The following is a 12,333-nucleotide window of genomic DNA, read 5'->3' on the forward strand; positions in this document are numbered from 1 at the left end:
GTGGCAGTGGTTATGAAAGGACTGTGGGGGGGAGGGAGGAGGGGGGGTTAAAGGGTTAAAGTAAAATTTATATTAATAAATTTAAAACACTCGTCGCAGGTCACATTTTGTTGTGCACGTCTTGCGGTCATGGGCTTGCGGTGACCTCCGTCATCAACAGGGAGGATGCTAAGGCCCATTCACACCCTACGGTAAATACGGATATGGACAATTTCGTCTGGTCCCGAAGGTATTTCGTCCGTCAATGGGTCCGTTGCCTCTGAGCTTACGAATCCGGAGTGCTACGGGAGAAACGGAGCAATACCACCGGAAATCGAGGCGGCTGTATAGAGTGGCGAAGTTCCGCCCCTTCCGGTAGAGCTCATGGGACCTATGAGATCGAAAAATATGAATGGGTGTCAATGGAGAGAAAATAATTATTTTCTGGTCCCAGTCTTTATATGCCCTGGATTACACATATGTTTGTGGATTTAAATTATGATTTTTCATGCAAAGAAAACTAAAAAATTGCGTGAAGAAGTTTGATAATTTTAGGTTTTATGTGAGGCCGCTTTGTGAACTACAGCTCTCCGCTGCTCTCGACGCATATGATATACGTCACCACACCCGCACTTGGAACTCGGAAAAGAGATGGCACATAGAGATGGCACATAACAAAAACTCTCCACATGCCCCGACTTATAGTGGTTTTCACCTCTTTCTATGCTTTTATCCTTGCCTTGAAAAAAAGTGGTGAAGTGGAGCAGAGAGATCGCCATCTCTGTGCCGAGTTCCAAGTGCGGGTGTGGTGACGTATATCCTATGCGTCGAGAGCAGCGAAGAGCTGTAGTTCACAAAGCGGCCTCACATAAAACCTAAGATTATCAAACTTCTTCATGAAAATTTTTAGTTTTCTTTGCATGAAAAATTATCATTTAAATCCACAAACAACATATGTGTAATCCAGGGCATATAAAGAATGGGACCAGAAAATAATTATTTTCTCTCCATTGACACCCATTCATATTTTTCGATCTCATAGGTCCCATGAGCTCTACCGGAAGGGGCGTGACTTCGCCACTCTAGAGTCAAAAGTCAGACCATTCGCGAAAATAGAGAAAATAGAGTAGTATAATATCTGCTATGTTATATATATATATATATACATATATATATACATATATACATACATACATATATACATACATATGAAAACGGCTAATAAAACGTTTGAAGTGGCGTTTCGAAAAGAGAAAAATTACATTTTTTTAGTACATGGCATAAAGATAATTATGAGCCTTTGATTGATATCCAGTCATTTTTTGCGGAGACACATTCCTGTTCCCCACTTGTATTGGAGTGAACGGAGATATCTACTTCTGGGCTCTATGAATCGAGTGCCATGCCGTAATTCCGACGCCTCATTGTTCCGACGTCTCAATAGCCGCGTTTACATGGACACATCTATGCCGCATGGTCATTTATACAACGGGGGACCTAAATCCAGCGATCTGATTGGTTCCCAACTGTTGTATAATGAGCGTATACATAACTGCTATGACGCCCGATCATTTTGTGAAAGTTTGCATATCACTCCGCGCCTGGAAGTATAAACAGTTACAAAGTAAAACATATGTTGGATGATGGAGAGCGTGTAAATGTTGTTACTCCGGGAGTGAGCAAGGCGATGGAGAGACTAACGAAAGCTTAGGCACACGGCGAGTGAACTGCTCCATAGGATAAATTGCCGGCGAACCGCTCTATCGGAGCCTTCTCTCGGAGGGACGCTAAAGTGTGTTGCATAGCGACCGTCGATGCATAGCGGCAGCCAGGAGGGACTACTTTTTTGTATTCTTTAATTAAACGGCTATTTTGACTTTCTTGGTTTCTTTTTAAATGTAGTGTGTCTATGACTTTCGTTTCGCCATAATAGTAACCGTTGTATAAAAGCAAGAGATCAGTTCAGTCAGTGGCATGTGCTCATTATACCACTGTGAAGGGGGTCGCCGGCCCTCCGCTGCGCGTCGGGGCCGGACAACGCCCCTTAACAGTGGTATAATGAGCACATACCACAGCCTGGCGTGATCTATTGCTTAAGTATACGCCTCATTCGGAATACAATTATCTGTTCGGCATAGATTCTATGCCGAATAGAATAGGTGGTGCAGTCCGTTTTAAATCGCCATGTATACACTTATTCCGCATAGATTGGGGTTTAACTTAGAGCAGCCGCAGTAGTTCACTGAGCTCCGTCGATACTTTTAAGCACACCGAACTTCACCGCTGTCAAGGAAAGTGGATTTATTGCCTGATTCACGTCTTTGTTATCACTCCGTAAAAGTAGTCCGGTAAGCGTGTCCGGTTGCTAAGCGACGGGACATGGGTGTTTATTAATGAGGTGTCCGCGTGCGTCCGAGATAACTGTAAATTAGTAGGCTACTACTAGTACTTTTGCAGGCTGAACGTTAAAATACTTCTTAACTTATGGCCGGTTCAGACTACACGATTCTCAGACATTCCTCCACGATTTACCATGTCACACTATACGATCGCAGAGTCAGGAAATCGGGGCTTGTCTCGTCGTAAAACTGGCCACACTACAAGATTCTCAGACATTCCTCCACGATTTAACATGTCACACTTTAAGCGTCTTATCGTTCGATTAGAGTACCATATTAAGCGCTATATAGGCCTACATTTTATTTATTATTATTATTATTACTATACGATCTCAGAGCCAGGAAATCGGGGCTTGTCTCGTAGTAAGACTGGCCACACAACAAGATTCGACGGTGCGATGCTCTCTACTTTGTATCATTCACGTTTGCACGTTTGTTTATATCTGCTCAATGCGGCAATTCCTCACAGTAGTTGCGTTGCGCGTGACATGAACTATAAAAAGTAGACGCAGCAACAACGTAGCCTGGCAACACAGCCAGATCTTCTTGATCGAATTAATTTTTGCGGTTGTTACTCCTAATCAGCGTAGTGCAGTGAAGGCAGTTGGTAAACACTGCGCGTGAGCTCCAGCTGTTCGCGGGCTTCCCTCACGCAACTGGGGGCGTGGTTCCCTCATGTCATGTTATTAAAGGATCTATCTATCTATCTATCTATCTATCTATCTATCCGCGTTTACATGGACACATCTGTTCCGCATAGATTTCTATGCGGAACAGAAAATGATCATGTATAGGCCTACGCCTCATTCGGAATACAATTATCTGTTCGGCATAGATTCTATGCCGAATAGAAGTGGTGGTGTAGTCCGTTTTAATCGCCATGTATACACTTATTCCGTATAGATTGGGGTTTAATTTAGAGCAGCCGCAGTAGTTCGCCATTGGTCCACTGAGCTCCGTCTGTACTTTTAATCACACCGAACTTCACCGCTGTCAAGGAAGTGGATTTATTGCCTGATTCACGTCTTTGTTATCACTCCGTAAAAGTAGTCCGGTAAGCGTGTCCGGTTGCTTAGCGACGGGACATGGGTGTTTATTAATGACGTGTCCGCGCGCGTCCGAAATAACTGTAAATGAGTAGGCTACTACTAGTACTTTTGCAGGCTGAACGTTAAAATACTTCTTAACTTAGAGAGATGGCATCTGCAGTAGTGCGCAATTGGACCTTCGAGGATTCCTGGTCACTAAATTCCCGTAAGACCACTCTCTCCCACCAGTCTTGGCTGCGGACTCGCATCCAAATTCCTCTTGTTTGCGGCGGAGCTTAGGGTAAATATAAAGATCTGACGAGAAATTGACGTTGCTGCGCTGTCCTACTCCTTCTTAATTGAAGGAGCAGGCAGAGAAAAGCTCTCTCCTGCTGTGCTTTCATTAAAATCAAATTTAAAATCCCCGATAGTGATAAGACATCCATTATGTCGCCGCCGGTCCAGAGATGTGTCAGGTGTGCGCGAGAGACATAACGGACACTTTTGTTACTGCCATGTATACAGTACATTCGGAACACATTTTAGGAACAGATCTATGCCGCATAGAAATCTATGCGGATCAGATGTGCCATGTAAACGCGGCTTATGTCAACAATGTATACGTCATGCGATTCCCCAAAAAATTCTGACATGCCAAACATTTCGTCGTGGGGTTTTCGAACGTCGCAGACGAAAACATCGCAGATCGCAAGCATGTCACATTACAAGACCTCGTCTCGTCGCCGACTCCTCAAAATCGTGTACGATTCGCAAATTCGTCTGCGACTTGCTGCGGGACTCGTACCACTCTCTCCACCAGTCTTGGCTGCGGACCTCGCATACATCCTCTTGTTTGCGGCGGAGCTTAGGGTAAATATAAAGTTCTGACGAGAAATTGACGTTGCTGCGCTGTCCTCCTCCTTCTTAAAGAGGACTTATTATACCACCAGGGTGAGTGTGATTAGCCTTACAAGCCGTTTCGAAAATCGGCACTAATATGACATCACTAGGGCGTGTGTCCACCTAGCTCTGCGCTGGATAGATGAGCAATGGTTTACTTCAGTCCACTGGGTAGGCTGGTCGATAGATCTATCCAGCACAGATCTAGGTGGGACACACCCACTAGTGATGTCATATTAGGCAGATTTTCGAAACGGCTTGTAAGGCTAATCACACTCACACCTGGTGGTATAATAAGTCCCCTTTAATTGAAAGAGCAGGCAGAGAAAAGCTCTCTCCTGCTGTGCTTTCATTAAAATCAAATTTAAAATCCCCGATAGTGATAAGACATCCATCATGTCACCGCCGTTCCAGAGACGTGTCAGGTGTGCGCGAGAGACATAACGGACACTTTTGTTACTGCCATGTAAACAGTACATTCGGAACACATTTTAGGAACAGATCTATGCCGCATAGAAATCTATGCCGCATAGATCTGCCATGTAAACGCGGCTAATGGTCCGAAATATTTCCCATTAGATCGACATGCCACTATGCCGACGGTTGAATGTTCCAAAAACGGAACCCATTGGTCCGAAGGTCCGTTCGTCCGACTTTTCAAAAAGGAGGCGCATTAGGCCGACGGTTCAATATGCCGAATAGGCCAAGGCGCAATTCCACATGCGTTATTATGAAACCAAAAATAAAAGACGATGTAGGCTAAGTTCCAGCAGTGCACTTCACCAAGCCAGACTGTTGCTGTAGGCTTGAACGGTCACAAGAGGTGAATTTATGAAGCGCACGTTATACAAGGAATTATAGCCACTTTTCCCGCAAAGAAGTCAAACGGTGAGTGAAAAACAAATAAAAATGTTATCTTTAGTAGCTAGCTATGTGTGGCCCTATATGTGTTGTTTACTGTGTTTGCAGTGGGCTTTTAGTCTAAATAATTTCGCTGTTATTGATTTAGTCAAACTTATAGGCCTACCTCATACCGTGTACTTAGTCAAGTGTGTGTGTGTGTGTGTGTGTGTGTGTGTGTGTGTGTGTGTGTGTGTGTGTGTGTGTGTGTGTGTGTTGAGAATTAGACCTCCGCTGAAACACTGTGTCGAAGTGAAGCGTTGTCACTTAGCTCTCCAATATTCATCGTGAACGTGATATGTAGGCCTAGGTTGTATTTTGGAGAGAATGAGAGAGAGCGAGAGAGCAAGAGAGAGCGAGAGAGAGCAAGAGAGAGCGAGAGAGAGCAAGAGCGCGAGCGAGGTATAAAACTCTTAATATGTAGGCCTATTCGGCATATTGAACCGTCGGCCTTATGCGCCTCCTTTTTGAAAATTCGGACAAACGGACCTTCGGAACAATGGGTTCCGTTTTCGTAACATTGAACCGTCGGCATAGTTGCATGTCGATCTAATGAAAAATATTTCGGACCATTGAGACGTCGGAACAATGAGGTGTAGGGATTACGGGCAGGCCCCATGAATCAAGGGACCCGTCCACAGCCCGCTTAAACAGCTGCAATACCAGGCTTGGCCGCGGAGCACTGGTGGATTGCAGAAGTGTGCACTGTTCCTGGGGGCTTGCTTGAAACAAACGGCACTCACGAGGTAAGCTGGAGGTTGTATTGATGTAAAATGTTTCATTTCCTTGATCAATTTTTTTTTTATTAATTTTGAATGTTACATTTTCTATGTTAAATCCCAAATAAATTGTGGACATTCCTAAACGAAAGCTAGTTTTCGCGGTTATTCAGCTTTTTCTCCTCCGGAAAAACACGACCGCATTGCATTGTGGTATACGGGAGTAGCGTGTAGGGAACATCGTATGTCCACTCACATTTTGGGAATTTAACTGCACTATATATGAAATTAACCACTGAGAATTCGAACACCACTACAAAATGGCGAGCACCCTATTTAGTGCACTCAGACATGCAAACGGCGCGCTTTTTGGCGCGAGTCGCTTTTTTATCATACATTTTGGGGACCTGTGTGGTTCGTGCAGATCCGAAGAGTTTTTCTTTTGGGGGGGGGGGGGGGGGGGGGTCGATCGGTGCGTCGATCGGTGCTCTGATTGACTGACCCCCGTGCCTTCGAGGTAAAGAAAAGTGATTCCGGAAATGATTTTGTTTTGGGACCAATCACAGCCCTTGCCGTTGCGTCAAAATATTGGATGCGCATGCGCACGGTAGAGCTTGGATCGGGCTCAGAAAATCCAGCCCGACCCCGAGCCCGTGCACGTTCTGTCCGAGCCCGGCCCGACCCGACACATTAACTGTAATTAGGAGCCCTAGCCCGATTCAACTCGACAATTATTTTAACATATATGTAACTTTGCACACATTTGTTACTAGGCTTACTCAGCTAAATATATATGTAAGGGATAATGTATAGAACGCCGGTCATTATCGGGAAAATAAGACCCGATAGGGCGAACAGTACACCGACGCGCAGCAGAGGCGTCTTGCTTCGCCCTGAAGGGGCTTATTTTCGATAATGACCGGCGACGTTCTATACATGATCCCGCTTATTACACGGCTACTTGCCAAAGATAAAAAAATAACTTCACATGGTGCGCCTTTTTACAATTTATTCGTTACCAGCATTCATTCATCATTTTTTCACAATGTCTTGTTTTTAAAAGATTTATGATGACTTTATGCTCTGTAAGGTGACTTTGGGTGCCTTGAAAGGCGCCTCTAAATTAAATGTATTATTATTATTATTCGTAGTGTTGATCAGCAGAGCAATAATAAATTGTCCGCAAAGATGGTGACGTCACTTAGCAACGGAAGACACTGGGGTTAACAAGTCACCGGACTAGCTTCCAAAGTGAACGGAGCGTTCCACGGCATTGAGAAGACCTGTGTAATAAAGGCCTATTATATTTCTGTTTATGGCATAGATTTCTCCTCAGATTAGGCCAATAAACCAATGATACAAATAAAAATAAAAACGCTCGATCAAAAGCCCGGCCTGACCCGGCCCGAGGATAGTGGGGGGAAATATCGGAGAAGGATGCACTTATTGTACAGCAGGACGCAGGGTGCAAGTGCAGTTGGAAGTGGTCATCATGGCTAATATTAGAAGGCACGATTAAGGTGAATACAGTGAAGCATAACTTTCCACTGTCTGACTTTTTCAAAAAAAATTAGAAAAAAGGATGTGCTAAATGCACACTCTGCATTAAAGAAATTAATTATGCCAGCAGGGTTGTACATGCCCTGTATGCACACTGTAAGGCAGACATTAATCGGAGGAAAGTGACAACAACAATAAGTACACAAAGTATTGCACAGCTTCTCCGAAACCCTCTTCCAGAAACCCCCTAAGCAGCAGATAAGATCAGGGAGAGTGCCAGGCCTACACTGCCAGTACCTGTACCTGTGATCACATATCCAATGCAGAGGTGTGTGTTTGTGAAAATAAATTAACTTAGTTTAAAAAGTCACTTTAACTGAGTAACTAATATATTTTTTATCTTTCTAGGCATATAGCATAGGCCTTCTCATGATAATAGGATATCATGCCGTCATATTTTTTCAGACTTCGGGTAGCTCTCTCTTTTTTTGTCATACATGTGTTTGCATCCCTGGCACTATATCCGTGATAGGGAACGATTTCGAACACAGCTAGTGTGTAGTATGTAATGAAGAACACGTGTTCTTCATTACACGGTGGCAGTCAATTATATGCATTGAGCTGACGCTTTTGGTAGCTAAATGAATGTCATTTTCTGCCACCGTGTGATGTCAAACACGCTTGGCGCGGTGCCCAACACACGTGTCCACTGTGTTGACGACCTGCAGCGCTTTGCTGCCCCCATGTGTCTGACAAGTAGGTGGTTTATCACGGTGCTGACCTCGTGTGGGGACCAGTAGGCGGTGTAGCGTGGTGCTGCCCCCGTGTGGTGACGAGTGTGCGGTGCGGGGCTTTGCTGCCTCAGTGTGGTGACAAGTGGGCGGTGCACCACTGTGAGGGAAAAACGTGCAATAAAACGTTGTTATCAATCGATAATCAGGTAAACCACAACGTTTACACAGCCAGTTAACCTTAATTCGAACAGCATTAAGCTGCTGGAGTGATGGTCGAAGATGTAAGCATTCTATTACTAGTTTGGTTCAGGTCTCATCTTTCAATGTTGAAATTGTTGTGATAATGTTCACCAAGTGGCCCGTGATTATATTATAGCGACGTAGTGGGTACATACATATCGATGTCACAGCTTACAACCACTCAAATAATTAATTTAAATTCAAAAATGTAATTCGTTGTCGGCAGGATTCGAACCTGCGCGGGAAGATCCCAATGGATTTATAGTCCATCGCCTTCGTCCACCACTCGGCCAAAGCACGGGCATAGAGGCCAGCTTGAAGGGGGGAAAGAGGGAAGAAGAGAAAAGAAAAAGAGGAGAAAATGATTGACAACAGGTGAAATTCTTAGCTTTTAATATGCAAAATAATGCTTTTTGAAGAATAAACATACTTAATAAGTGATTTATTGGTTTGACCTGCAAGCCATTAACATAGAATATCTTGAAATTGCCCTGTTTTGTTTGTTATTAATACGTTTTAAATGATGTATTCGTTTCAACAAGTTGCACACTCTTACCAGGATTTGCACCTGGAGTCTCCCACCCCAAGGATGGACGTGTTACTATTACACCACAAGAGTTGTTATTTTTGTTGTTGTTTTTATTTTTGCAAATAGTTGCATAAGCAACTATTCTGTTTTTGTTTTTTTGCAAATAGTTGCAATGGCAACTAATTATTATTATTTTTTGCAACAGCAAATATACTTATTTTTCAACAGTGAACGTTAACATATTCTCTGATAAGAAATAAAAAATATTACAATAAAAAATAATGTCTATTGGGGTAATTACAAGGAGCTTCTCCACTCCTCAAGCATCTGTCCGGATGCAGGGCAGTACCATTTTCCACGTAACTGAGAGTGTCCAGTTTGCTTGGATTTGGGTTGAACACAGCTTACACTCATAGTGGTAGCTCTCTTTAGCCGGTCGCTTCTTTGGGGGCTCACCTTTCCTCATTCGCTCCTGGTTCTCAAGGGCTGCCTTGTGTAATCGCCATTCACGCTGGCGATTAAGGTGACCTAGTGCCTCTGGGTGTGCTTGGTGAGGGAGCATAGGTTGGTCAGGACAGTAGGAGGTGGATGACCAGCCCTGGGAGGATGCTGAGGGTGGTGGTTGGGTGGCAGACCAGCCCTGGTTGGACGCTGAGGGTGGTGGTTGGGTGGAAGACCAAACATGGGAGTGTGCAAGGGGTGCCTGGTAAGTGGACCAGCCTTGAGTGTGAGCTGGGGGTAGCTGATGGGCAGAGGAGTACTCCTGGGAGTGTTCCGGGGGTGCCTGAAGAAAAGAAGTCCAGCTCTGGTAGTTTGTTGGGGGTGGCTGGTAGGTAGAGGACCAGCTCTCCATACAGCTGTTTCCAGAGGAAGCAGCATCATGCTTGGTAATAGCTCCCCCACCTGTGTGTGGAATGGCACATGGTATAGGTGTCCTGGAACTGTGTCGCTGGCGGACTTTTGCCTCACCCTCAAGGTTCTCAGGCTCCTGGAACTCCAAAAGGGAGTCTGAGGCAGACACACTCACTGACCCTGTGGTGTTCGGGATCCTGGGCTGCTTGGCCGTGAGTCATGTACAGTCTGTGGGACTATACATGACTCCCACATTATGATATGATCTGGACTGTGAACAAGGATGTAAAGTCGTCAATAGGGTCAATAGGGATTGCAATAAAGTAGTTGTGTGTGTGCTGTCTCTTAATCAATGATTTGTATTGAACCAAAATGATAGCAAATTGTGGTCAAGCACCTCTCTGCCGCCATCTGTCCAGGAGCAGAGCCACTTGGCCTCCTCGGTGCTCTCCACGGTCCTCCTGATGCCTTTCCTTTCTTCCTAGCCTTCTGGGTGTAGCTAAACGGTGAAGAGACATCCATATTCTTCATTCATTCCATGGAATGTATGTTTAATTCTGGTGTACAAAATAATTACTATTTTGTACCTCGAATGCTTCTTGTCCATGACATGGAGAGCTGTATATAGCTGGACTATGTCCACCTCCTCCTTCAATGACAAGGCAGTGATGGTGCGATTCAAGCCAACTAGGTAGCCTGCCAGGCTATCAACCGCATCCTCCTTGAGTCAAATTGGCTGGTCTGAAAATTGATAAGTGAGAAAAAGAAAAACCAAGCAAATAAATGTACACTCTTGTTTCTAATATGTGAGCAATGCTGATTTTACATTCATTTATCTTATTAAAATGTAACCACATTTACTTCAGTTAAATATTGTGTTTTTGAGTAAGGCGTTACAGAAAGTGTTATTGACCTCTGTGACGAGGGGTCCGGGTTCAGCGTCACCCACCACAGCACCTGGAGGATCACCAGCCCCTATCGCAGCTGACTGGCACAGAATGTCAGTAATGCTGATGGTGTCATCTGGCTCATCCTCCTCCTCAAGTACCTGCGAGGGGACCTCAGGGACCTGATTTGGAGCCAGCAGGTCACCTCTGTTGGTCTGGGCCAATAAATACTCCACTGCTATGCGCTCGCCTGTAACCAGTAAAAACACAAAGATGAAGAAAGGACATACATACACACATCCATCTCTTACATGAATAGCACAATCTTCGCGCAACAGAAATGCATGTCCTCTGAATAGGGGGGGGTGCCTGAGAAAAAGAGGAGGAGGGGATGTAATACTCTGGTCCAGGGCCGGAGTAGGCGGTCGCCTAGCTCGCCTATGCCGATCGCCGGCCCTGCTCTGGTCAATCAGTGTTGCTCTGAGATCTCTAGTGTGGGCTTCGGTGGTGATGGCGTTGGCTTCGGTGTTAGTACTGTTGGCTTTTGCATTGATGGCATAACGAATCCTGCATAGTGAACCTGTTGAATATGGTTCAAAAGACCAACAGTACCCTGCACCTTGGCCCCACAGGTGTCACACGTCTCCTGTGTATGGTGGTCAGTCAGGTGCTCTGAAAAATGTGCTGCCTCCACAAGCTGGTTGCACCCGTAGCACTGCACTTCCTCTTCACCTCTTCTCCCTGCCTCCTCGTCTCCTCTCCCTGCCTCTGCCTCTGTGTGGGACCGGGCTCCCCCTGCATCCGTGACTCCTCTCCTTGTCTCCGTGTCTCTTCTCCCTGCCTCCTTGTCTCCTCTCCCTGCCTCTGCCTCTGTGTGGGACCGGGCTCCCCCTGCATCCGTGTCTCCTCTTCCTGCCTCTGAGCCGACTCGGACTCGCCCTGCCTCCGTCTCAACTACTCCTGCCTCACTGGACCCAGCTCCTGATGACAGATCTGCTGGCTGGGGGGGGGGGTACACAAAGAGGGGCCATGCTACATACACCTAAGAATCCTACACTACTAGTTTTTCTCCAGTTGTTAAAATACATCAGGCATTACTGCAAAATCACTGAAGCCCACCAGGGGAAAAAACAAGCAAACCTGTAAACAATCAATTAGTAAATAACTCACTTAACTTCTGGAACCCACAGGGGAAAATAATTTCACATACCTTTTGGAACCCACAGGAGCACTGAAGGCTTCTCCCGAACAGATCCTTACTAGCACTATGGCTCTGCAGGGGGCAAGCATCGATACTCTCCAAGGCCTTTTTCCATTTCTTGGCCCCTGGCCGTTTGCCAGTCGAGAAGCGGTATTGGCCCTGGGCATATTTTATGCAGAGGTCCCTCCAGTAGCTGTCTGACTTCCCTGTCTTAGTCATCTGCGAACATTAAATATAAAACAGGTTAATGTCGAGCTAGGCTATGTGTGTACAGACAGACCGAGTGGAGGAAATTATTATAATATGTGTGTGTGTGTGTGTGTGTGTGTGTGTGTGTGTGTGTGTGTGTGTGTGTGTGTGTGTGTGTGTGTGTGTGTGTGTGTGTGTGTGTGTGTGTGTGTGTGTGTGTGTGTGTGGTATGTTTTGCCGGACTGTTTTATTATTGTTAATAATTAAACTTGGCAC

The 12,333-nt window shown here is 45.3% G+C and overlaps 1 protein-coding gene and 1 non-coding gene across 2 annotated transcripts; both read right to left on the bottom strand.

The window, feature by feature from the left end:
• Nucleotides 1-8,613: 8,613 nt before the first annotated feature.
• Nucleotides 8,614-8,696, bottom strand: trnay-aua (transfer RNA tyrosine (anticodon AUA)). Its single transcript has one exon. It is a non-coding gene; the product is annotated as a tRNA-Tyr (tRNA).
• Nucleotides 8,697-9,039: 343 nt separating this feature from the next.
• LOC130376283 (uncharacterized) lies at nucleotides 9,040-10,487 on the bottom strand. The gene is made up of 4 exons (XM_056583504.1): nucleotides 10,368-10,487; nucleotides 10,178-10,279; nucleotides 9,960-10,051; nucleotides 9,040-9,831 (listed from the first exon to the last, which is right to left on the bottom strand). The coding sequence occupies exons 1-4, from the start codon at nucleotides 10,385-10,387 to the stop codon at nucleotides 9,248-9,250; spliced, it is 798 nt and encodes a 265-aa protein (XP_056439479.1). The 5' UTR covers nucleotides 10,388-10,487; the 3' UTR covers nucleotides 9,040-9,247.
• Nucleotides 10,488-12,333: the final 1,846 nt, after the last annotated feature.

Source organism: Gadus chalcogrammus, chromosome 2 (genome assembly GCF_026213295.1).
Source record: "Gadus chalcogrammus isolate NIFS_2021 chromosome 2, NIFS_Gcha_1.0, whole genome shotgun sequence".
NCBI lineage: Eukaryota > Metazoa > Chordata > Actinopteri > Gadiformes > Gadidae > Gadus > Gadus chalcogrammus.